This window comes from Marmota monax, unplaced genomic scaffold, assembly GCF_021218885.2.
Source record: "Marmota monax isolate L192 unplaced genomic scaffold, Marmota_monax_Labrador192_F-V1.1 WCK01_AAM20220418_F8-fsc00124, whole genome shotgun sequence".
In the NCBI taxonomy this organism is placed as follows: Eukaryota; Metazoa; Chordata; class Mammalia; order Rodentia; family Sciuridae; genus Marmota; species Marmota monax.
Genome location: NW_026692505.1, coordinates 3275583 through 3298923, shown reverse-complemented (window position 1 = coordinate 3298923; position 23341 = coordinate 3275583). Strand labels below are relative to the sequence as shown.

Genomic DNA, 23341 nt, shown 5'->3' with positions numbered 1-23341 from the left:
GTTTATGTCTTCGTGACCTCTGCTACCGAGCTCTGAGGATAAAGCTAACAACTTTGAAAAATGATGCTACATGCAAGTAGCACAATTGTTTTCCTTCTTTTCATAGTGTCTTAATTATAAACACGTAGTATTATGTCTGTGCCTCTGTGTGTAGGCACATGTATACACACATGCTTATTTAAATTATTAAAACTTACTAAAAAATTCAGTCTTCTGATTGCCATGGAACACATATTGTTTTTTTTAATAATAATATTGGTTGGACCTTGAAACAAGAATGAATTATGGGGATACATTTGTATTTTTTCATATACTAATAAAAAATGATTCAAGTTTGAGCTCTTAGAAGTCCTTCCCTGGAGTTCTCAAAGCCAGTTCCCGTAATTTTTTGACCACCAGAAACTTCTTATTCCTGGACTATCCTTCAGAAGCCACAAAAGGCATGGGGGGGGGTGGGAGTGGAGGAAAGATTATGAGTGAGGGCTTTAAATGACTGTAGGATGGGAGTCCCTTTAGGAAATATCTAGCTTGATTTTGAAATTTTTGTTAGAGGTAATATTGTTTTCCTGGGGATGTTTTTCTCCTCCTTTCTCTGGAGTCTGGGGTGGGGAGACTATGAAGAAAACTGTTTCTTCTGTAAATTCTTTGAAAGCCCTTTGATCCTTTTTCTCACAATGGTGACCTCCTTTGCTGCATGAGGCATGTGTACCTTCTTCCATGGAAAATTTCAAAATGATGCTAGCTATTGTTTCTAATAACTATGTTAGTCCAGGAGGTATTGCTAACTTTTCCAGATAAGGTAGGAAGGATGAACTAGAGCAAATAAAGATGTTCAAGTAGCAGTTGAAAGCCTTGATATGGCCTTTTTACTCTCTCTGTGTTTCCCTTGTTTTTCTCCTTTCCTCATTTCATTGTGTTCTGCATCAAACCCCCTACATCCCTCAGAGCTGCGAGAAGGTTGGTGTGTTTTTTACTTTTTACCCACCTTACAAAACTATTAATTAAACCAATAACAAAGAATACAAATGAAATGAATGTAGCTGCATTGTGGTCTTCTTTTGGTTAATGGTATATTTTAGCAGAGAATGCTCTGGCCATGGCTTCCATTGCTTGCCGGTGGTGTCTGTGGTGCATGACGGGAGAGAATGTGCCCGGGTGCATGGTAACTGGTAACACTTAACTCTCTAAGGTCCAGTGAACGTGGTCAGTGTTCCTGCTTTCCTTCCTCCTCCACTCTTCCTGTCTCCCTCCCCCACCTTTAATTTCTGTCTTCTAAAGGTGCCTGCTGCCCACAGAATGACTTTTTACAGTTGCTCCCCTAATCCCAAGCATGAAGACTAAACTCTGCTCCATTTTTCTTGATATGCTCTTTGATAACTCAGAGTCTACACTGGCTCCTGCTTGCTTCGGGTAACCTCTGTGAATTGGCTGCAGGAGGCATGCTTAGCTCTCTCTTCTTCTCCTCTGTCATTCACCCACGAGGCCATCGCAGTGAGCCCTCCCAAGTCAATGGAGGTTTATCTCAACCTTAAGTGCAGCCAAAGAGTTTTCAGACAGAATCACTTAGCTTCTTCTTGGGGTTATGAGGTGGTTTTTCAGTCTTTTTATAACTTTGAAAATCAGTTTATTATCTGTATTTAAGGTATGCTCCTAAAGATTACATTCTTGATCTAAAATTCTCATGGTATAATGTTTTGCTCATAAAAGCCCAAGAGGAAACCCTTTATCTCTCACCCTCTCCTCTTACCACTTTCAAAACACATGTATTTAAACACACATAAATGTGCAGATTATCTGAAGCAGGAACACTGAACTGAAATTGCTTGGTAATTTTTTCTGTTACATTGCTTTAAGATAACCACTTTTCTTAATGTCATGTCCCACTGTATGTTTTAGATCTGATGTCCCTCAGTTTGAATGTAGCCATAGAAAGCCTTTTATTAGATTGTGTGTTCATCGATGTTGTCTTACCTTAGATATGAACTGAATGGATCCTGAATGCAAAATCCCCAGCTCCCGTTCTGAATTTGCAGTTTTGACCTTTAGCAACCTCAGCTTAACCTAATATCTTTCAACTTTCAACCCTCTCATCCCCCAAGTCCCTGTCCCAATACTATTCCTTCTCCTTTTGCGTAGTTCTGTTTCCCCATTATTTCTTCTGTTGTCATTGTCATCTTGGATTCCAGCAACTTTCCCATTATCCTAGCATGGGCCTTGAGATCCCATCTTGTGCATGCCTTGCCTGACTCAGTCCAGTATCTCTACTGGTGTTTGCCTGTTTCCTCTTCTGTGTGTGTGTGTGTCCGTGTGTGCGCGTGTGTATACATATATATATATATACAAATATATGTATTTTTTTGTACCACTGTTAGTGTAAGGTTTTGAGGCTGCATCCACTCTGAATCTGAAAGCAAATAAATTATACTTTCAGTGTATTCTAGGAGATGTTTTCTAGAGCTGGGATGTGACAGTGTGGTTCCACACATACATTCACATCAACTGGAAATGCACAGCGCTAAAGTTGGCTTTAGTTGTCAACTCAGATGCTGGTGACCTTCCAGCCCCTCTTTATGCATATACATGCGTGCATATAACCATTTTTATATGCATGCATGTATGTTTCTGTGTTGATCTTATGCATGATATTTGTGTATTGTTAGTTTGTAGATAGTTTTCGTGGGGCCCTTGTAGGTCTGAATCCACTTTTGTATGAATGTGTCTAAGTTATCGATGATTAAACTAAATAAATTCTTCTGTGCATACACACACCATACTTGTATGGTCTGTATTATCCACAGCTTTTCTTTGTTTTGTTTTTGAACGGTCCACAATATGTTTCAGTTGTTTAATTGTGTCTGTACTGTGCATGTGATGTGTTTAGCAAGCCGATTTCTTCTTGCCTTGTATATGTTACCATCTTCCCTTGTGTTTTATTCCAGTTCGCCGTGTCCCACCAAGATTCTCTATCCCACCCACTAATCATGAAATCATGCCAGGTGGAAGTGTTAATATCACCTGTGTGGCAGTGGGGTCACCAATGCCTTATGTGAAGTGGATGTTGGGGGCAGAAGATCTGACACCTGAAGATGATATGCCAATAGGAAGAAATGTCCTAGAACTGAATGATGTCAGACAGTCAGCAAATTACACCTGTGTTGCTATGTCCACACTGGGTGTCATTGAAGCAATAGCACAGATCACTGTCAAAGGTATGCTCAGTGAGTCAGGCATTGAAAATCTGGGTCCGAAAGGTACCTGATTAATGTCCCTAGAAAAACTGTTTTCAGAATTATGAATTAAATCAATTCATTTCTCTGTTTCAAATGTGTGGAACCTAATGGAATTATATAGTATACACATATCTAGATAAGCAAATTCTTTCTTAAAAATATTGGCTCACAGGCAGAGCACTTACCTAGCATGTGTGAGGCACTGCATTAGATTCTCAGCACTGCATCTAAATAAAGGTCCATTGACAACTTAAAGATATTGTCAAAATATTCAACAACAGGCAGCCCCAGGCACTAACCTGGCAGAGTCAGGAAAGCTAGACCTGGTTGATCATTATGGTAAGACTAGTTATTACCAGCCTCATACTAGTCTAAAGAGTTGATCAGAGTCCCAAGAAGAATCCAAACAAGTGTTGTTAAAAGTTTAAAGTTACATAAGAGAAGAAAAAGAGCATTGAAATTAGCATAAGCTAATAAGAGGAGCTCAAAGTTTTTGATGGACCATACCACAAAAATCAAATGAAGTAGCATTATCATCTGTTTTAGTTTTATCCTTACACTTGTATAGATAAGTGCTCATAAAATTGTTTCTTCTAAATACAACTAAAACACTATCTCTGACTATTTTGAGTTTTAAAAAAATTGAATGTGTGGGAATATCAGTTGTTTTTTAGAAAACTAGGAAATGGGGTCATACTGAGGGTAACTTGTTTCTTGCAATGTCTAGAATTTTTGCAGAATGAACAAAAATTATCTTCCCTTTCTTGAAAGTATAATTTAAGAAAATGCAACACACATTATAATTGGTGTCATTATCTCCAACTGAGTATATATATCAAATCTATGCCATGTAAAATCAATACTGTAATGTGAGAGTAAAAGTGCACATTATCAACATTTATTTTATTTTATTTTTTTGGTACTGGGAATCAAACCCAGGGGCATTTTAAAACAGAGCTATAGGCCCAGGCCTTTGTTTTTCTGTTTAATTTTTATTTTTAGACAGGATATTAACAAGATGCTGAGGTTGACCTTGAACTTGGAGTCCTCCTGCCTCAACACAATATTTACAGATATGCAGTATCTTGCCCAGCTATTTATTGTCACTTTAAAATAATGTATCATGTGTCCTTAAAATATTAACCATGCTCTTATTTATCCTACATTATAGATCCAAGACAATAAACACCACTTAGAAAAGCTAATGTCAGTTAATATTAGTAAATATAAGTTTATATAGTGACTTTTTTTACCTTAAATTCAGAAATACAAGGGAAATCTGGATTACTCAATTCTTTGAAAACTGTCAGGCAATAATATTTGAAGAAATGTCTTATTATTCTTAGAAAATTCCCTTGGCCAAATATTATCATTCTGTAGCTCTTAGAGTAATATATAAATATTAAATCACCTCTTTTCATAATAACCATTTGAATTTTAAATATTTGAAGGTTTGCTGAACACTTTAAAGAGTTCAAAGCAGGAATCACAATACACTTATCTTTTCCACTTTTTTGTTGTTGTTGTTTTTCTGACTCTTGACAATTCTCTTCCCTTTCTACCTCAAAAATGAATAAAGCCTAAGGGTGAATCTCAAAGATAAAATAATGAATAAACCAAAATAAAAGGAAGAGCTTGAAGATAGAAGAATGAGTACTAACTCATTCCTCAGACATTTGACAATTCTCACTTAAAATCCTGCTCAGTGTGGGGCAGTCTTCTAGGTATGGGGAGTACAGCAGGAAGTTCACAGTACCAGCCTGTTTCTCTGGAAAATATTCCATTGCAGAGGTGTTGCAAGAGCCACACAATGATCTGCTTATATGAATGTTATCTTCCTGGTTTTCTCTAAAAAGTCTGCTGGTAGAATTCCCCTTTTGCAATCGTGGTCTATAGAAAAGCATTTAAAAAGAAGGCTACCATTATAGATGATTAATATCCTTAAACAAGAGCATTTTGAAGTTGTGTTCTGTGAAAAGGAGAAAATTGGATCTCTTAAAAGATGGATTTAAATGCAAATGTTTGTCATGTAGCTATAGTCTCAGATACAGAACATAGAATTTTTATTATGTAGAATATGAATTTTTATTGACAAGAACATATTTTAGAAAATGACTTGTAAATATATCTTAATTTAGTTTCTTTATTTTTACAAATTACAAAAAAAACCCCATTGATTTGAAATTACAATTCTTTTTAACCTCTAAATTTATTTTTTCTTTTCTCTTTTTGGGTAGTGCTGGGAATTGAGCCCAGGACCTCACACATGCCAGAGAAAGACTTAACCCTAACCCTATCTCAAAATTTGTAAGACAATTTTTGTAAAACTCCTTATGACCTATGTTTGTAAAAGAATATGGAAACTTTTTTTCATAGCCATTCTATTTCAGTATATTCTACCTTTTGTTCTTTTTGAGTGTTGATACTTAGTTGTATAATTTGTTTGTTGAAGCAAAGGAGACTAGATAGTCAAGCTTTTGGTGTAAAAATACTAATAACTGCATCTACATTTTTTTGAGGATTACTAGATTAGCTCATTAATCTTCAGAGCAAACCCATGAAATAGTTACTCAGCTGTTTAATATAACTCCAATAATGCAGTTTTCCCATTTTTCACATGAGAAAACCAAATCAAGGAGAGGTTAAGGAACATATCCAGGATCACTTAGCAAATCAGTGTTGGATTTGGATACAAGCTCCAAAATATACTGTCAAACCTTACTGGTAAAAATGAGATTTGCATCACCTGTGTATGTTTTACCACACTTCTGAACCACTTAGAAACTATCCTTTGCTTTAAGTTTATCTAATTAAATCCTCAGTAGATGCATAATTTTATCATTGCAATAACTAAGCTTGTTGATTCATGCAACATTGTGGAGAAGTCGGGTAGTCACTGTGTTTTTTCTCCACCCAAGCCTTACCCAAACCTCCAGGAACTCCAGTAGTGACAGAGAGCACAGCCACGAGCATCACACTGACGTGGGACTCTGGGAACCCTGAGCCTGTCTCTTACTACATCATTCAGCATAAACCTAAAAATTCTGAGGAACCTTACAAAGAAATTGATGGGGTGGCAACCACACGCTACAGTGTTGCTGGACTAAGCCCCTACTCGGATTATGAATTCAGGGTTGTTGCTGTCAATAACATTGGGCGTGGACCTCCCAGTGAGCCTGTGCTAACACAAACCTCAGAGCAAGCACCATCCAGTGCCCCAAGGGATGTACAGGCACGGATGTTGAGCTCAACCACCATTTTGGTGCAGTGGAAGGAACCTGAGGAGCCAAATGGACAGATCCAAGGGTACAGAGTTTATTACACAATGGATCCTACTCAGCATGTCAACAACTGGATGAAACACAATGTAGCTGACAGCCAAATCACTACTATTGGCAACTTAGTGCCCCAGAAAACATACTCTGTCAAAGTCCTGGCTTTTACCTCAATTGGAGATGGTCCTCTTTCAAGCGACATACAAGTCATCACTCAGACAGGAGGTAAGTCAGGGTCAGGATGAGAAATGGGGCAGGAAGGAGGAGGTAGGGGTGAGAAGGTCACAAAGAAAGTATAATTTTAAGTTTTGAAAGTCAGGGCTTCAAATCCAGAAATTGTGATAAATGTCTAAAGAGGAATAGGCACAGATGCCTGAGAAATCAAAAACCATGTTAGACAGAGGTGTGTTTTAAGCATCATTTCTTTTTCATTTGTGTGAGAATAAGTTGAAGATTTTTCTGTATGAGATGATGAATGCCCTCTTCTGGCATCAATTCAAAATAAGAAAATTCTGCTACTTTGTACCAGTGCTTCTGGTAGAATGGTTTCCAGAAATTATTTAATTTGTATAAGATTGGGTGACTCAAGATAAACTTTAAACTAAAACTGTCCGGGGTCTTGGATATTTATGTGACTTTTGCTTTCCAGGAAGTTACTTTTTTAATAAAAATCAGTATTATTTGAATGGTTTGAAATTTTTTTTCCCTCGGTATGGTCCCCCAATAGATGAAAAAAGACAATTGAATTGGCAGAATCTCAGATCAGTTTTCTGGGGCCTTATTCACCCATTTTATGAGGTGCTAGAGTAGACACCAAACTATTTTATGGAGAAAATATTAGCCCTACCAGTGGTTTTACTTTTCTGAGAGGATATCAAACCTCTGAAATTTGACTCAAAGTAATCAGTTTTGCCTTGATCTGGGAGTATAAATTATCTTTCTTCTGAAGCTTATTCTTCAGCATCAGATACCTGCTCATTTGACTTCTTATTGTGTTGGCACCTTGTAAACATGCATTAATCTATGAGCATTTTGGCAGTTTGCCTTTGGCATGTTCTAGGAATCTGCACAGAACTGCATTATTGGAGATAGTATCTCTAATGTGTAGGTATAACTCACTGCTAATCTTGGCGATGGGTTAATACCTTCTCTCGGGTGTTAGAACTGGATAACACACTGTTATCTGGTTTCACTGGTACCTGTGTTTCATTGAGCCACAGACTTATTTTTGTGGCATGGAGTTATGAATCAAATGCCTCAGAGTGTTCACTATTTGTCCTTGGAACACAGTATCTCAAAGCATATTTATAGCCGGCCTGGTTTTATTTCATTTTCAGAGTGTTATTTGGTTCTCTCTGGCTTGTTCATGGATTTACTGTTTTCACTACTACAGTGAACCCAAACTAACTATAAAAAGTGTTTTACTACAAATGTACCAAATATCATCCATGTCCCTTCCCCACTTGCCAATTGCAACTTGTCTGTATTTACTTGCTATATTAATATGCAGAGAAATATTATAGATTGATTTTATCATAAAAGCTTCTCATTAGAAAATGTAGAAATTTGTTGGTTTTTTTCCTTGACTAAAAGTAGTCATCTGAGATTATTTCTCATGATATTTTAGCTGATCGATGACCATTAAATGACGATAAGTAAGTATATGGGAGGTATATTCCACTTTAAGCTTTTTTAATTTTACAGCTGGAGGGGGTTGTTTTTGTTTTTGTTTTTTTTAAACATCCTTGGTGCTTGAAACTCAAGCTCCCATTAGTTGGCTCTGTGAACTTGGAGAAGTTATTTCATGTGTTAATCAGCTTTCCATTACTATGACAAGAATGTCTAATATAAACAACTTAAAAAGAGGAAATGATTTTTTTTGGCTCATGGTATCAGAGGTTTAAGCTCATGGTCCGCTGTCTCCCTTGCTTTAGAATCTGTGCAGGGTGTCATGCTAGGGAGTTCACGAAGGAGCAAGGCTGTTCACCTTATGGTGGCCAGGAAATGGAGGAGAAAGAGACAGTTCCAGTAGCTCCTTCAAAGGCATACAGCCAATGAATTTGACTTCCTTACACTAGGCTTCATACAGCCAATGAAATGACTTCCTTCCTAAAGGGTCTGCAGTCTCCATTAGCACCACCTATGTGGAATATGGGCCTTTCAGGGAGGATCTTTTAAAATTTACTTTATTCATTTATCTATATGTGGTGCTGAGAATTGAACCCAGAGCCTTAACATATGCTAGGCAAGTGTTCTACCACTGAGCCACAACCCCAGCCCTCAGGGAGGATTTTAAGATCCAAACCATAATACATTCTCTCTGAATTTCAGTTATCTTTCCTATAATAATAAGCACCCTAGGCTGGGATTATGGATCAAAGGTAGAGCGCTTGCCTACCATGTGTGAGGCTCTGGGTTTGAACCTCAGCACGATAAAGATATTGTGCCCACCTATAACTAAAAAATAAATATTAAAAAAATAATAAGCAGCCTAAAGAATTTGGTGGTAGTGTTTGTCTTCTACGGCTGCTGTAACAAAGTGCCACATACTGAGTGGTTTATATGGTAGGAATCAGTTGTCTCAGTTCTAAGGCCTAGAAATCCAAAATCAAGTTTTCACTTCCTTCTGAGGGCTTTTAAGGAAATATATTTCATACCTTTCCCGTAACTTCTGCTGGTGTGAGGACAGTTCCCTGGCTTTGGAAACAACATCTGAGCTGTGTCTTCCTTTTCAGATGGTGTTCTCTTTATAAGCAAGTATGTGTTCAAACTTACTTTCTATAAGAACACGAATCATAATAGATAAGGACTCATCCTAATAGCCTCATATGAAATAACTAGAACTGCAATGATCACATATTCGATATTGTCACTCCATGATGTTCTGTGCATTGAGACTTCAACATTGGAATTTTTTGGTATAGTTCTGTTATAGTTTAACTATACCAGAACTGTAAGTTAGATAATGACAGAAATATGCTATAATTTAATTAGACAATAATAATAGTAATAACAAAAATAACAACAGGTAATTTATAGACTGATCACGATGCTCAGAACTTACATATATTCTCAAGACACACACTTGGATAGATGTGCAATTATCATTTGATGATGAATAATTTTCCCAGATCAAAGAGGGGAAGAAGAAGATTTGGATACTTGTCTTCCATCATAAAGTTATTTAATGGAATAGAAAAATTTTAATGCAGGGACCCTGGAAATTTTTAACTATCATTATCTTTCAAATTAAGAATTTCCTAATGGCATAATTTTAGTGTTTTTGCCTAGTAGATGTTGAAAAAAATAGAGGCAGGAGAGAAAAACACAAATTATCATTTATGCCTTTAAGAATTACATGTAATTTATTTTTGAAATATTTGAGGTGGCAGTTAGATTATACTAGGTCAAAAGTTCATTGAAACATGGAGATACGAAAAAGTTTATCTGAAAGTTGTAGGAAGATTAGCTTTTTTGCTTTTTAATAAAAAGTTTGCTATACTCAGTCACTAAATTTGCTATAAGGTTTGTAACCACCAATTTAAACATAGAAATCCAGAGTATTGGGGCTGGGGTTGTGGCTCAATGGTAGAGTGCTTGCCTAGCATGTGTGAGGCACTGGGTTCAATTCTCAGCACCACATATAAATAAATAAAAATAAAGTTCTATCAACAACTAAAAAAACATTTAAAAAATCTGCATTATTTTAAATCTTTATTTTCAAAAGACAGGAGGAGTTAGCTACCTATGAAACACATGTTTTCCTGAAAGTATATTAAACCAAAACATATAAATTCTCTGGACACATAAACATTGAATGACATACACTAATGTCTTCAGACACAGGTTGGTGAAAAATATGGAAGTGATGTTTAAACAGTACATTTCAATTTTTTAAAATATTACCAGCAGGCCAAATATAACACTGAATCAAAATTCACTGAAAGTAATATGATGAAAGGGGCAACTGAGTTGATGTGTTCTAAAGACTCTATTTTTGCAAGGTCTGATTTCACTTAATGGCACAATTTAGAAAATCGAGAGGAATGGGTCATGGATGTGTTAGAATGGTTCTCAATCTGTGTGTGACTCACTCTTTTTTACATTAAGATATTTCCAAGAACCTTCCATAATAGTCGTACCTTTTAATGCTCATTGATTGAGAAGATATATGATGACATAGTGACTTGTGCTTGCCAAGATCAATAGGCTAATAAAGCCCTCCAAAATAGCAAACTGATTTGGTCTGTTCTATAGGCTTAATTAACAAAGGCCATTTGATGTTAGTGGACATCTGCCAAATACAATGATGTTAGTTCTGATGTAATTAATGCTGAGCTTCCCCTTTCTCTTTATTGCTGACTAGCTAATTCTTAGGATCATTGCTGTACAAGAACATAAAACTGTTATAAAATACTCCTGTAGAGAATATGAATATTTCCACAGCAATTTTATCTCTTCTAAGCCTGCAGAAATTTATAGTTCTAAAATGTGTGTGAATTTAAGTATGTTTTAATTACATATACACAAAAATGTGCATTTTTGATGACTTCTGTGCCTGACAGGTGCTCATTTCACTTTATTATCTTTAATTCCTCACACTTGCATTCTTAGTTTTGTTACAATAAGATTCAGAAGAAATAGCACTTGAGAACAAAGTGAGTTTAAGAGAAAGTCATCACTTTGGATCTCAAATGCTGATTGATAGAAATTGAGCAATGTTATAAATTTATTTGCAGTGTTTATAGAAGTATAGAAAATCAAAAAAGTTTATTTTGAAGTGCCCTCAACAAAACATTTCCCCACAAGGGTGAATGTTAGTAGGGTTGACTATATTAAAATAATCTTTAAATGATTTTAAAAATGAAAAGATTTTGGTTAAGATGATTATTTTCTAAAAATAAGGATCAATCTTTCAAATTTTCCATAAATCTAAATTTTGGCAAGACTGTCACTTCCAAGTAGTTTACCTTGAATAGATGGGGATATGTGGCCACTAAGGAGGAAGACATTTATATTGTGCTATGAAGGTGTACTCAATTTTAGAAAACACATTCAGGAAAGAAAGGGACATCCTGTCATTTTCTTATGTAAATAATAGGAATATTCTGTAACTATAGTTTACAGAAGAAGCACAAATAAAAGTCTGATAAAGAAATTTAACAAATTATACTTTAAATCTAATGCATTAAAGTAAATTATATTTATAGTAATTGAAAGCATTCTAAATCTTAGATCCCTTTGAACATTCTTCAGAAAGCATACCTTCTATATATTTTGTAGATTATTGGAAAAAGTCTACTGATATCCATGGGTACACTTTCACATGATAGGCCTGGAAAAGATAAAGAATTGCATATAGTTACCATATAAACAGTGATATCAAATTTAAGTATTTTAAATTTGCTTAAAGTGCATTGTACATATTCTGGAAATTGGAAAAATACTAAAACACAGACTTTGACATTTATAAATACTGTGTTTTAGATTTCCACAAAGGTATAAATCATTACATTCGTTATGTCAACAGGCCATATAAGCAAACTAGAAAAACACTGCCTTCAAGTCATCAAAATTATGAGTCCAGTGTAACTGCTCCCTGAATCGTTTTAGCAATGAGTATAGGAGCACTGGATGTAAATACAACTGTAATAAAATTTAACTTTTTCTTATTTATAGTTAATGACAGTTGGCAGTAAGATTTGTATAGATGCTTATGTGTTAAGTACCTGTTTTGTCAGTGATATATGTATGGCACTTACAGATGACTCTTTGTTTTGAATTTGGTTTTACTACAACCATAATTCTGGCTGTTGCTTTTATTGTTATTATTATCATTTATCAATATGCTAGGTAAACACATTTTTAAATATGTACCTTGTTAAAGTATTAGCTCTTTTAGCAATAGTAGGTTTTCTAGTATCTTTGGTAATATTTCATATTTATAACATGTCAAGATAAAATTGTAGTTTAGCAATGTAATATGTGACAGGCTTTATCTGGAGATATTACCTAAGTTTTATTCAAACATGGATCCCTTCTAATATATAAGCATTTCAAATGAAATAAAGGATTTTTCATGCATTTCTCAGTCTGTCTTCATCCTTCACTGAGTTGCCTTCAGATATTTATGTAGAATATAATTGTAGTAATAATCAACTACTTGACATTTATCAATAGGATTATAATCTCATTTTTAAGGACTTGACAGCTCATATTTTTATTTCCTTGTGGCTATTCAGTAAGTAATCAAGAAAGAGCACATGAATGTACAGGACATTGTGATTTTTAAAATGTGATTTTAAAGAAAAATTTGTACTGCATTTTCATTTTAGCTTTCCATATTTGATTGTACATTTTGCGCATGGTCAGTAATCTCACATCTTTTTAATGTGGAAAGATTATTTTCAATGTTCTAGATGCAGTCTGTTTATTTACTTTTAAGTTTCAAGGATCTCATATTTTTATCATATAATTGATGTTTAGTTAATCAGTGAGGGAAATGTTACAACACAGAAAAACTGGTAAATAAAGTACTCAGAGAAAAAAGTAGTAACTATAAAAGCAGTAACTATAAAATAATATAAATTGATCACCACACAATAATCTTGGGTGACTTTACTACACCTCTCTCACCACTGGATAGATATTCAAAACAAAAGTTGAATAAAGAATCTATAGAACTCAATAATATAATCAATAACTTAGACTTAACTGACAGATATAGAATATTTCAACCTGCATCATGCGGATACACTTTCTTCTCAGCAGCACATAGATTCTTCTCTAAAATAGACCATATACTATGCCACAAAGCAACTCTTAGCAAATACAGAAAAGTAGAGATACTACTATGTATTTTATCAGATCATAATGGAATGAAACTGGAAATCAATGACAAAATAAAAAATAAAAATTATTCCAACACCTGGAGACTAAACAATATGCTACTGAATGAACAATGTGTTTTTGCAGAAGACATCAAAGAGGAGATTGAAAAATTCTTAGAGGTAAATGAGAACATAGACACAACATATTGAAATCTATGGGACACTATGAAAGCAGTTCTAAGAGGAAAGTTTATTACATGGAGTTCATTCTTTAAAAGAAGAAAAAGTCAACAAATAAATGACTCATAGTGGGGTAGGGAGGGGGAGCATGGGAAGAATAGATGAATTCTAGATAGAGAAGAAGGGTGGGAGGGAAAGGGAGAGGGCAGGGGATTAGCAAGGATGGTGGAATGTGATGGACATCATTATCTGAAATACATGTATGAAGACACAAATTGGGTGTCAACATACTTTATATACAAACAGATATGAAAAATTGTGGCATATGTTTAGTAAGAATTGTAATGCAAAAAAAGTACATGTAAAAAGACAAAAAAATGAAGTAGGAATTATAAAAGAATACAAATAAATGTAACGTTTAAAGACTGGGAGCTTAAGATACACATATGTGTATAAATATGCAAGACTGAGATCATAAGGGATATGTAAATAGGCATATAAGTAAGTTTATATATAAGTGTTCATAATTATGTATATGTTTTATATAAATATATATATATATAAATACATATAAAGAAAAGCATGAGTATTAATGTAAAACAGAACCTCTGTAGCTTTAGTGTTTGGTATAATAATTCAGTTGACTGATAAAGAAACTATTTGTAGTGTCTCCCAAATGGTGCTAAGAAACCAAATGTGAAAGTCTGGAGTCCTCTAAAGTGTTTTCCTGTATATCTATATTATGATCATTAAGACTACTTTGTAAGTAAAAATATATATCCATTCATTTGACAATCTTTGTTTTTTTCTTGAGTACTCAGTTTTATGTTAGTTGTTTCCAATATAACAAAATGCCAATGAATGAAATCTTTATGTAGATCTTCAATTCCCAAGAAAGTTTGAGTAGCCCTCAATCCTCATATAATAAAGATAATTTAAGCCATTTGATCCGTATGCTGAATTTAGTCTACAAATTTTACCCTATGCAGTTTTTTTCAAAATTAATTAATAATAAATCATTAAAAATTGGAAAATTTTACCTACAAGATTTCTTAGCAATTTCTGTTGGAAAAAAAAAATCAGATGGTGGGGAAAACTTGACTCATGTTGTACAAGGCAGACACCTGCAGGCACTGAATTTGATCTGTTATCCCTGTTCAGGTGAGGAAGCTACTCTCCTGTTGGTTTGAGGCCCCATATAGTATGTTTACTCATCTAATTATTTGCCTGATACCTCTAGGCAGGTATGTTTCCACTACAAGCTTAAAATCTAATAAATGATTTTTCTCTCTAAACCTCTGCATGTTAGATAGAGAATCTTAACATCAATTCATCTAGTCAACAATTACTTTGTCCAAGAGTAAAACAAAACAGAAATGACGGTTCACCCTCTGAGACTTTGATATGCTCATTTAATTCATTATTAAGAAGGAAGGGACTCCTAATAGAACCAAACAGAAGGTTGGACGAAGCTTGTGTCACTAAATAAGAATGAAACATTGAGACTAACTAGGAATTTACTCAAGACAAATTAAAAACAAAAAGTAAACAGTTTAAGTAAGAAAAAACTTAATTAGGTTTCCAAGATGTTTTCAATCAGTGTCAGTTTATTATTAGCATTGGACAGGGAGGAAATTCATAAAAAAAAAACTTTCGTTTTCTTGAGAGTAGCCCTTCAATATTGTACATGGTTCTAATACTTGACATTATACTGTATTCCACTTTGGTTTGAGTGATGAGTTAACACAGACTTTCTTTCCCAGAATTGTGTAAATTAGGGGAAATAAAAAAATAAAAGTAGAGAAATATGAGTAGCTACATATACATGATTGTTTGTGTATTTTTAGACTGAAAAACTCTTTCGTCATCTAGATATTATAATCCAATCATAATTTTCCCATCTGATTCTTCCTGGCTTCCTTTGTTGGTCCTGTTGTTGCCTTTGGTAATTCTCTTTTAGAAATTATATTTATATATATACACACACATTTATTTATTTATTTATTTATTTATTTATTTATTTTTTAATCTTTATTTATTTGGTGATTTGCCTATTTTTAATTCCCCTTTGCTTCTTTCTCTTGCTCCTTGATCTTCTATCTTTTATCTTTTTCTCTCAATTCGAATGATTGTCTTAGGTTACCCTCTGGGGACATACTTAAAAAAAAAATTGATACACTGTTCAGAAAATAAGTTCCTGGAGGCAACAAATTAATGAGAAATCACAAGGCTTGTGATAGAAGATAAGGAAGGCAAATAGAAATATAAGACACTGATTATTTGTGGCTACATCAGTACAAACATGAGTGTGTCCCTGAACCCTATGGAGTACACACAGATGCAGGCTGACAAACAGGCAGAGGAATAGAATAGTCACCAGGGACCCCAGTAATCACTCTGAGACCCCTTTAGATTTATAATCTCTAAATGAAGGGCTTCTATTTATCCCCCCCCCCCTTAGTCAGACTACAGAGACATGGCTGTAAAAAGAAAAGGAACAATATATATCTGTGTATATTTTTTTCTACAAAATGATACTTCAAGCATTATTTTAAAAGTTATATTTTAGCTAAAAATTATATTAGTTTATATATGTGTCTTAGAATGTTTATGCCTACCTTGCCAGAAAGCATACTTTAGAACTTCTTTCCCTTCTGATGTGAAGTATTTTTCTTTTAATAAAATACACATGGAATTCTCACGTGAACTTGTGGGGAGTTGGACATATGTTCAGGTCTTGCATATAGAAACACAACATAATATCCACGGCATTGGTTAAAATACTTAGCAATTGCCAAGGCCCGTGCCAATCACAGCCAATCAGCAGAAATCATTGAAGAGCACTTTAATATACTTAGATGTGTTAGTAATACCTTGACATACATCAGTTTTATGTTTAATTGATAGGGAACCATAAGATGGTTAGATATTGACTAGGAAGTTTGGGTTAGTAAAACTTCCTTGAATAAGGTGCCATAATCTGAACACACTTCCTGTTCTCATTAATTCTGATAGGTGGCTTTACTAAATTATATCTATTACATAGATTATGTGACTAATGTGAGAATTATAGAAAACCTCTGTTACCATGCCACTACAAGAACTATTATGTTTGTATTGTGTCTAATGCATTAAACATTTTAAAAATAATTTAAGAGAAGTAGTTATAATTAATGGTGTGTTTTTTTTTTTTCATTTCTCCATTTTCATTTTATTTTCACCTCTTTCAAAATGTGAGTTGGTAAGAAAAATACTAGGTGATTCTTGGTTTCCTGTAGTTTGTTAATGGAATAAAGGCGAGATTTTTGTAAACCTAACTGGAAATATGCTTGAATAATACATGTAGTGCTAAACAGATTCAGTTTCCCTGAGTTGTAAGTAACAACTTTTATGGATTTAGCACTTGTTTTAAATATTGCAACATGGCACTGTGTAAGTAATCTCATTTCTTACAGTAGTATTAAAAGTTTATAATTTTATTATCCTTAAAATTGAATCCAGAGACATACATACATAATGTACTTTTAAATCCTCCTGCATCTGTGTATATATTAAACTGCGTATAAGGACAAGGATAGTATTTATCACGTTCTTGAGCTTTGGAGAGACAAAAATGAGCTGTGCACAAAGAGGTTAATTTGGACAGTACAAGTCATCCAGGTCTCATGAAGCTTATTATGCAGGTAGATGTATTTTGAAGGTTTAGGCGGATGTGCTGGGGAAGGCTTTGTGACTACTCATGGTGATGGTGAGTTCAATCCTTTGTCTCCCTATTTTTAGTACCAGGGCAGCCACTAAACTTCAAAGCAGAACCTGAGTCTGAAACAAGCATTTTGCTGTCCTGGACACCTCCACGTTCTGATACCATCGCCAGCTATGAACTGGTCTACAAGGATGGAGAGCACGGTGAGGAGGTAAGACCATGCTTCTCACCTTCATTGTTATTTGTTGCCTTGGGGCCTCTGCTTTACCTCCATGGACTTGTTGAGGGTCTTGGTCAGACAAGGTCCTGTAGAGGACCTTCATGGAGAAAAATTATTCATTATCAGAGGAACTTGACTTAGAAAAACAGGTTGTGGGGGCAGAAATGTTTTGGGGAAGAAAAACAAAATCATTGCTCCTACTGGAATGCTTTTCCATTGTTTCCAAGATTCATATTACAGAGGTAAAGGTCAGAGAAGAATAGATAGCCATAAGACTTGGGGACTTCCTTTATCTTTTATATTATTTATATCAATGTGGAGTTACATGATTGAATGAGTTCTGTACACTAATAAAAGTCACTGAAGAAATGGATTTGTTCATTTGTCTAGACTGGTTTTAGAGAAAGATGACCCATAGTAAATGTTTATTAGTACACTAAAAAGTATTTGATATGAATATGTATGTGTATGTGTGTGTGTGTGTGTAAAGGTGTTAGTATGCTGTGCAACTACAATGATAGTGGATTATTGAAATTGTGAACCAAAAGTCAATACAATGAGTACTTATATTAACTGACCCTGTACTAAGAGTTTCGCATCTTAATTCATTTAAGAATATTGTGGATGCTTAAATGTTGGCACACCTTCTGTGCTTTACAAATTTTAGGGAATTTTTTTCTTGTTTAATGAATCTAAAATTTTTGAGAGCTTTCATATTTGCAAGCCAGAATACCCTAGGGATGTTTACTTTAGTTTTATATTTGAATTCCCCTTGACTATTTGTTTGTGTGACTAGCAAACACTATTTGATAAAAGCCTTAAGATAATTTATGCCATTACTAGATTACATGTTTGCTTGCATTTTAAAGTTTACTACAGGCTAGTGTTCAATCCAAGGTTGATTACTCATGGACAACTATACTTTTTCTAAAATTCATTGGAAAATTTTAAGCATAAAATGTAACAGATGTAGCCTTTCAATCAAAGAAATCTTATTTCAAATCTCTCTTGATAATGTTAAAATATATAAAGTTTGAATATATATGTTTTCTATATGTAGGTTTTATATTCATAAAAAGGAAGTTCTCATTATTTTGAATGAACCTGGAGTGGTGATATGGTTTCAATGAAAATTATTCAACTTCCTTTAGTGACTAATGTCTGATGTTTATCTTATTAGAACTTGGGGAATTCTTATCTCTTTTGTGGCAACATCTTGTATATTGTATTGGTAGTTACTGTTGCTACTTCTGGTTATATTTTTTTATCCCCCTGTTTAGACTGTAGAAAGTTATGTATGGGAGAAGATGCCACAGGTTTGGCATCTTCTATTATTGAGGCAGGTGTCACTTTCTCTTGTGGTTTGTGTCACAGCAACATACATATCTTTTGAGTAGAACACATTCCTGAGTGTCAGCCTCTCAGTCTGCCTCTTATCTGATGGATTTTCATAACATTGCTGACATTAGAAATACCTCAGGCTTTGGTTATTCCATGCTTTACTTATCTTTTAAAGAAACTTGCTTTTTAAACCATGACATTTTTATTATATAATAAAAATATAGTCCTTGATGCTCACTTTGGATTCTTTTTGTGCTATTTTGATAACATCATAATTCTGATGATAGAGTCTAATGTTACAGTGTGATTAAAAAACATTTGCATGAATCTTGTGCATGGGGGGAGGTGGGGTGGGGCTGTGGGGATGGGAAAGACAGTAGAATGAGATCAACATCAGTACCCTATATACATATATGATTTCATGACTGGTGAGACTATGCACCGTGTACAGCCAGAGGAATGAGAAGTTATGCTCCATTTGTGTACAGTGTGTCAAAATACATTCTACTGTCATGTATAACTGATTAGAACAAATTTAAAAATTTTAAAAAACAATAACAACAAAAAATAATTTGCATGAATCTTAATGAAGATGATCAAATACTCTTATTACTCATAGCAACGAATTACCATCGAGCCAGGGACATCATACAGGCTACAGGGGTTGAGACCAAACAGCCTGTACTACTTCCGTCTGTCTGCACGCTCTCCTCAAGGCCTCGGTGCTTCGACGGCTGAAATATCAGCCAGAACCATGCAATCAAGTAGGTGTCTCTCTTTGTTTATTTTCTGCCCTTTTTTTTATTCACTAGGACATATTTCTGGCATTTGGCTCTACCAACAAAACATCCCTGCTAATGTGGTAACATAGCCAGTTATCTATGTGATCATAAGCATCTCATGATGATTTATGTTGTTTTCAAACTTGATCCAAATAAAAGAATTCCTGTCCTCAATGGAAAGTGTTTGAGAGAAGTTAGTAGACCTCCACAGGTAAAAAGAAAGTGAAAGCAGATTAGGCCCCAAGGAATGAATTATAGGGCCATAAGGCAAAACTGAGATTGTGAACACTGCAAAATAGTCAGAAAAGGGAAGAGCAAACTAAAGATGGAGCGAAATACACAGCTTTCATCTCTTTAAAGCACATAAGTTTTAGCTGTGCTAAGAAACAAGGCATTATTTCAGTATCTGTTCCGACTCAGAAGAAAAGCTCAATCAACTCTTACGACTAGTTTCTTATTAAATCTGTAAGTAGTACATTTGGAAATTGGGAACGGACATAGAAAATCTGTATTCAGAGAAATTGAATAAAACCAGAAGGACCACAAGAACATTTGTAATCCTAAATTGTATTTTGTTTCCTTGGGTTTGAATTCTTTTTGGAATTTTTACCCTTAAGCTCAGTTTTCTTTATGATAATGGGGGTTTATTGTGCCCAAACAGATTATTTTTTATAAAGTGTTACATAGGACATTGGTTTTGATGGAAAGTTTGGTGGTTCAGAATATTGTTGTTTGCTTTTTAATAGTAAGTATCTATAGTTGGATCAGAGACAACTATTTACCTTGGATTGAAGAGTTTAATACAGTTGTTGTCTTAATATGTTTTGTTTAATATTTTCTCTGTGCTTTTTGACATGGTAGCTTATAAAGTAGATAAATTTCAATATGAATACATTGTATTTTGTCAAGGGGATGCTGTTGACCTCATATTTAGAACTAACAGCAAATTGAAATTTATGTATTTTAAAAGATTAGTTTCCTTTCATATATGGACTTCTTTTATCACTTCATTTTCTATAGACATTTCAAACCTTTCAGGGTGTTTTGATAACATTCATATTCTCTCAATTAAAACATGATTATTAATATGAGGAGTATTAGAATACTGTGGTCTAATCTAGTAGTGATTATGAATTTTCCCCCCCCAAATTTCCTTTCATTTAAAAACTGACACTTGTAAATTAGTGAAGTTTCTGTATATCTGCTTTGAATTTCAGACAGGCTAATAAATAGTATTATTCAAGGTAATTTCTTAAAATTGAGCAGCACTTAGTTAAAAGAAATGTTACATTCTTCAGTATTTAATTTTGCATGGTTCGCAAGTCTTAACTTTTTTTTTTACACAAATACATGTATAGATGTAAAATGAAATTTTTGTAGTTGCATGAAAATGGTACCTACTGTATTAAAGTAAGTTTCAAATAGTGTTGAGTTTAATTTCATAGACCAGGAAATTTGAAAGTAGCAGCATAGTGAAAACCAAATAACCCTTTTAAAAAAGAATTACAAATGAGTTCTTGGCATTATATGACCAACAACTTACTATGATAATGACCACACCTAATATATAGTTTTATAGTTTAAGATATAAGAACTTGGAGTCAGAATCAATAAAAATAATACTCTAGTGATTTTGCAAATCTTATTTCAAATTGATAAGGCTGTCACATAGGATTTCTTTTGTCAAATAGAAGATTTTAATTTTAATTGACTATAATGATGAACTTCAGGCACATAGATTCAGAGAGAGCCATAATCCTCCAAACAATTTAATATATTTTGCACTCCATACTAATTAGACTTACAGTCCTGCTGCCATGGTGGCAGCCTGTAGTCCCAGGTGTTTAGCAGGCTGAGATAAGAGATCACTTGTGTCTAGAAGCGCAAGACCAGCCTGAGCAACATGCCAAGACATTCCTTTCAAAAAAAAAAAAAAAGGCTAAGGATATCCCCAAATAATATTTAAATACAAAAAATTTCTCTCTCTCTCTCTCTCTTTATATATATGCAATATAGTTCTATACACACACATACATACACTACATGCTCTTGTTTGTCATTCGTAGGAAGATACATTATTAACTTTAAGAACAATTGATGAAAGTAGTTGTGTTTACCTTCCTGGATTTTTAATTTTTTTTTCAAATAATAATGTTTGCCTAATTTAATGGAAATAATTGCTCAGAAGGTGACTAGTTTATTTTAGAATGGGCATTAAAAAGTGTAACTTTTGACTCTTATATAAAACCACTTTATATGATTAATTATGCACACAATGAAAGAGATGTTGCACATAAGTCATATGTTTTCCAGATGATTCTTGGATTTTTTTAAGTAAGTCTTTTTAATGGCATTTATTGACATTTTGAAAGGGATAGATGATTATTACTGATTTTACCAAAATTTGCTGGTGGGATCTAATTTTTTATTAGCAATGATGTCTCAAGAAGAGTTATAATAAAAAAGCTGAAAGCTGACATAGGGTAAGTACAAGTTACAGTCAGAATCAACAAGACTGACCTTACCCTCGGGTAGGTAAACCTTGGACTGTGCATTCTCATCCTTTATTGATTCTGCATGCTCACTGTATTTGGGCTATGATCAATGTCAGGTTAACATTTTTCATTAAAACCGGTCATGCAGACTTTTTTTAGTTAGGATGAACCTTTTTTATGTTTGTTGGGCTTTTCTTTCTTTTTCATTGGAACTAGTGGCAGGGAACCTAGAAGTTATTATAAATTTCCCCCCATATGAATCCTTTCATGATTGTATATTGTATATGAATTGTCCTCATTCTAGAATGTAGAAGTGAGAGCATGAAATGGCATCAGTGAATCATCACGAAAATCTCAAGGTTAAAAAAATCAACATTATTTGCAGCTTGGGGGAGGGCTGGATAGTCAGTATAGGGGGTGGTGGGGATAATGAAGGGTTGGTGTAGGAGAAGAATTTTAAATCTCAGGTAGGTAATTTTATTTGAGACTCTATTATCTCAAGGTTTCATTTTCATGTATTCCCCCCACTCATTATTTAACAATTTATTTTTTATCATTTATTCATTTTTTGGTTTATTCATATTACTAAGCCAAGGTACATAAATTTATCTTTAAAACTTTAAGTTTCAAAGCCTTATTTTTGTTTTGTTGCCCTTATTGTTTATTTATTTTTGCCTTTTCTTTTGTTTTATCATTTTTTTTTCCAACCACTCCTGTCCTTTCACTCAAATCCTCCTTTAACTCACTACCAAAATAAGAGCCGTCAGCTCCTCCTCAAGACATTAGTTGCACCAGCCCAAGTTCCACTAGTATTTTGGTAAGTTGGCAACCTCCACCAGTGGAAAAACAGAATGGCATTATTACTGAATACTCCATCAAGTATACTGCAGTGGATGGGGAAGATGACAAGCCTCACGAGGTTTTGGGAATTCCTTCGGACACTACCAAATACCTTTTGGAACAGCTGGAAAAATGGACTGAATACCGGATCACTGTGACTGCCCACACAGATGTCGGCCCTGGCCCTGAGAGCTTATCCGTGTTGATTCGAACGGATGAAGATGGTATGTTGCCTACGCTCCGTCAATTTGCACCCTTCTGACACAGTGTTGGTCTGCTGTCTTTTGATAGGCTAACAGTTATTCATTTTTCTCTGCTCAGCTTTTTACCCAGCATTGCTGTTACTTCAATCTTTTTGCCAAAGACTTGTTTTTGCTGCATCCTGGGATTTTTCCCCCCCCAGTCTCAATGCAATAATTTTCTTCCTTTTAAAAGGACAGTTTGC

At 34.3% G+C, this 23341-nt stretch overlaps 1 protein-coding gene across 20 annotated transcripts in view; it reads left to right on the top strand.

The window, feature by feature from the left end:
• Positions 1–23341, top strand: part of Ptprd (protein tyrosine phosphatase receptor type D) — a 2207759-nt gene that overhangs the window by 2021358 nt on the left and 163060 nt on the right. For 15 of the 20 annotated variants that reach the window (XM_058579708.1, XM_058579705.1, XM_058579707.1 and 12 more), the window contains 5 exons: positions 2940–3209; positions 6149–6730; positions 17296–17429; positions 19399–19543; positions 22815–23120. In XM_058579708.1, coding sequence (XP_058435691.1) covers positions 2940–3209; positions 6149–6730; positions 17296–17429; positions 19399–19543; positions 22815–23120 — 1437 coding nt within the window. The remainder of the gene's footprint in view (positions 1–2939; positions 3210–6148; positions 6731–17295; positions 17430–19398; positions 19544–22814; positions 23121–23341) is intronic. The other 5 variants (XM_058579716.1, XM_058579715.1, XM_058579718.1 and 2 more) reach the window with 1 other exon arrangement.